The sequence below is a fragment of the Dermacentor albipictus genome, chromosome 9, assembly GCF_038994185.2.
Source record: "Dermacentor albipictus isolate Rhodes 1998 colony chromosome 9, USDA_Dalb.pri_finalv2, whole genome shotgun sequence".
NCBI classification, from domain to species: domain Eukaryota; kingdom Metazoa; phylum Arthropoda; class Arachnida; order Ixodida; family Ixodidae; genus Dermacentor; species Dermacentor albipictus.
This window is the reverse complement of record NC_091829.1, coordinates 98,928,997-98,932,727: the sequence shown is the minus strand read 5'-3', so window position 1 is coordinate 98,932,727 and position 3,731 is coordinate 98,928,997. Positions and strand designations below refer to the sequence as shown.

General features: G+C 42.9%; 1 protein-coding gene across 1 annotated transcript; it reads right to left on the bottom strand.

Annotated features, from left to right (window-relative positions):
• Window positions 1–212: 212 nt before the first annotated feature.
• Window positions 213–2,533, bottom strand: LOC135901124 (piggyBac transposable element-derived protein 3-like). Its single transcript, XM_070525868.1, has 3 exons — window positions 2,496–2,533; window positions 1,965–2,208; window positions 213–1,815 (listed from the first exon to the last, which is right to left on the bottom strand). Exons 2-3 carry the CDS (start codon window positions 2,072–2,074, stop codon window positions 318–320), a joined length of 1,608 nt encoding a protein of 535 aa, XP_070381969.1. The 5' UTR covers window positions 2,075–2,208; window positions 2,496–2,533; the 3' UTR covers window positions 213–317.
• Between the last annotated feature and the right edge of the window lie 1,198 nt (window positions 2,534–3,731).

Below are 3,731 nucleotides of genomic sequence, written 5' to 3'. Positions count from 1 at the left end.
TGTAATACTTTCAGTATAGCTTATTTAGACCACGTAGGTAAAAAGTGTTAAAGCTTACTTGACTTACGCTTTGCGTTTGTATGTTCTGGGATGTCCAATATATTGGACACCAGGACTCAACTTGGAATCTTGCATCCAATGCTCCGCCAGTAACATCCATCAAGATTTGCAAAGTGTTTGGTTCAAAATGAAGTTGATACAAAGCACAGCAATAAAGCAGGCAGAACATATTTATTTAGTACACGATAGAGGACACAAAAGCCCTAGCAGCTATTGTAACGAAAACATTTCGCCTTTGCGTTAGCGTGCGAGAGCCACTACTTCCTCATGTGTGCTCTCTCAAAACACCGTCTGTCTTTTGTGATGCAGAAGAAAAGATCGCACTTGATGCAAAAAAATTTAGTTTTTTTTTGACATCCTTCTAGCCTGCATCGAGCACCATTCGGAATGTCTGCCAACCTCGGCAAGTGCTTCATTGAATTTCTCATAGCCGTCATTGGCCGTAGAGGTTTCCGCTTCATTGGAGGGCTCCAGTTTTCTTCTTCTTCCTCTGTTGATGCCTGCTCGGCCTGTGCAATAAGCATATGACCTACTTCACTGCGGAAGTCGAGAAACTTGAGGATGTCTGTAGGCTTCTTTTGCATGGCCTTCATATGCCTGGTGTATTGGATCCACGAGTTACTGAGCGCAATATCAAATAAATGAAAAATGCACCTAACGGTCCATTTTTTAACGCGCGCTCTAAGGCGGTAGTAGCTAATCATTCGATCGGCCATATCTACACCACCCATGTAGGCATTGTATACTTGTACGATGTGAGGCCTTGGTACTTCTATGTACTTTTTTTCTTTGGCAGACCACCTGCGGCATGAGTCCAGCGGCTGCGTTCCATGTTGTGACGACAGCAACGTGACAGCTTTGTTGTCGTACCATCGCACAACAATTTGCCTGTCATCACTACGGATGCACATCTCCGAAGTACCCCGTCCAACTGCCTTCAGCTGTGCATCTGAGGACAACTTGATACCTTTTGGAAGGCGATTGTTCATGATAGGGCCTGTAGCTCCAATTCCCTTTTCAACGAGCCTATCCAGCAGAGATGATGACGTAAAGTAGCGATCAAAGAAGAGCTTTGTGCCTGGACTAAGACTCTGGGAAAGCCTCAAGACTGCTGACTCACCTATTCCAGAACAGCCTGGGAGCAACAATGTCTTCTTTCCCTGGTAAATCTCAAAATCGAGAATAAGACCATCTGGAGCTGCCAAGACAAAATTTTTAAGTCCTATTGGATTAGGTTTTCTTGGAACAAACTGTTTTAATTGCGTCTTTCCGGTAAACGGGATCATTTGTTCATCGATGCTAAGAAATTCCTCACGCGGAAGTTTGCGACAACCTTCAAGCACCTTTTCAGTTAACGGTCGAATCCTCCACAGCCTATCATCCTCTTTGTCCTTAGGAGTTACTAAAAGGTCCTTGACGACCTTCAATCGTGACCTAAGCTGAAAGAACCTGTCTCTCGTCATACTATTTGCTATGATTGGCACTCGTGTATTCTTCATCCAAAACATCCTGATTTGTGGATAACCAAGGCCTGACATAGCAATTGACATGCCAAAAAACATTTTCAATTCCTCAGCTGACGTGTTCAGACTCCTCCCTGTCTCAGCTACGTGTTTTGTGTTCATGGCCAGGGCCATGCGTTCATACACTTCGTTATCTATGTACATCTCAAAGTGTGTAGCTGGATTCCACGAGGCTCGCTCATCGGCGTCATCCGGCATGACCTGGAACTGCGGCAGGCTGGACGGTTCTGACCTGTAATTACAAAACAAAAACAATTGTTCTGCCTTCCTGTACACGAACAAAATGCTTATTAACGAATCCTGCGAAGTACAAAACAGATGTAACCTGCAGCAGTCATCATAATCTGTTCCTTTCACCTATGAGTGCAGGCTAAGTCTCACCTTTCAGCTACCTTCCATAACAAAGGCCTTTTGTTAGTGGGCGCTACATAGGTTTCTTCTCCATCGCCATCACTGTCATCCTCGGAACTGAGTTCCGTGTTGGGATCCATAGCGGAAATTGGAGGAACGTACTCGATGGTGTCGTCATCGCTGTCCGAAAGGTCAGACAATTCTGATGTGTCTCCTTCTGCAATTTTCTCCAAAACACGGTTCGCGGTCGCATCGCTTATCCTTGGTCGGTCTCCTGAATCGAGAAAAGAAAGGCTATAGTGAAATATTCACGAGAAATAAGCAACTTATCGATTTATGCAAAGCAGCGCACGCAAACATTCAAGTGCCACTTTTGTCAGGAAAACGCGAGCCGAGTCCTGTTGTCCAATACAATGGACGCGACAATGATGCGCTCGCCAAAGTAAAATAAATGAAGGCACCTCGGCGAAACACTTGTTAAAATGTGCCTGTAGTACTTAAGATTATTAACCAAGTTAAAAAATACACAAGTACACGCTATATATTTTAAATAACACTTACTTTGACGGGTGGTGCCGTAGAACACGCCACTGGTGAACGCTGCCATTTTGGACTGGCCTTCCAGGCGTGTCGCTGCACTGATTTTGCCCATACTTGTTAGAGGGCGCTAGTAGATGTTGAAAAAAACTAAAAAGCCGTTTTCACCGGCAAATAGTGGGCGCTGCATTCGGAGCAGACGACGACGTGTTGTCCAAAATATTGGACAATTCCCCATAGCCAGGACTCAAGAGGATAAGAGGAGCGTGGCTATTAGACAATTGTGGGCTGCATGCAGATTTACAGAGGAAAACTCATTGGAAGTAACAGTTTAAGGACGTCGCTTTTTCTACATCGTCAGAAACAGTGCGTGGATTGCCAAGAATTTCATTTATCCAAACAGGATCAGACTCACTTCCCTTCAACTACTACCAGAAATATTTAGGGTTTATTCTCATTTCGTCGTTTAGCCGTGTAAAATATTCTTTCGCATTTTCAACAGTTTTTTGTACTCGCGTGTTAATTCCTGGAGACTTTTAAAATGAACTTCTCCTTTCGTTGTTTTTTTTTGTATCTTTAAAAGACGCACCCTCTTTTTAATTAGTCTCAAGGTACGAAAGGTGATCCATGGTTTTTACATTCTTTACGCCTAGAAGAGCCTATGGTTAGTATGAATACGAAAGGCGATCCATGTTTCTTTTTCCATTTTTTAAGCCTAGAAAAATCAATACTAAGTATGAACTCCCCTGTAACTTCAAGTAACCCATTTCTTAATGTACTCCACAAATAGCCTACGTCGTGTTACTCTACTAAGCATTCAAAAACAGGCAAACAGTCCAACAATTTATCGTAAATTTATGAATAGTCACCTTTATTAAAGAAGAATACCCTTCTGCAAGTGCGTTTTTGTGCGCTGAGTTTTCGTTTTGATACCTGCAACGACAACCTGGTGATAACCAATTCCTGGAATGATATCAACATTATTAAATGAATTAGGCGAGTTACAAAACAGAAGATCAAGGGTATGACTAAGTGTGGTGGGTTCCAGAACGTACTGCATCAAGCAAAACGGTCAACCATGTTTTTCACTTCTTTATTAATATTGCTTGAATTTAAAACCTCACATGCGCCATTTTCCCATTTCAAGTCTGGTAAAATAAGATCACCTGCGAGTAAAATGGTTCGAGCAGGCGCATCCGAAACGATAACGTATAACTTTTTGAAAACATGGAAATCGGTACTGGGTGGTCGATAAAATGC

Bases quoted from the DNA above. Each gene is read 5' to 3' on its own strand.
- LOC135901124 (XM_070525868.1), bottom strand. From the start codon at position 2,074: ATGGATCCCAACACGGAACTCAGTTCCGAGGATGACAGTGATGGCGAT. The intron at 1,816-1,964 runs GTGAGACTTAGC...TTGTAATTACAG, and splicing joins TTATGGAAGGTAGCTGAAAG to GTCAGAACCGTCCAGCCTGC.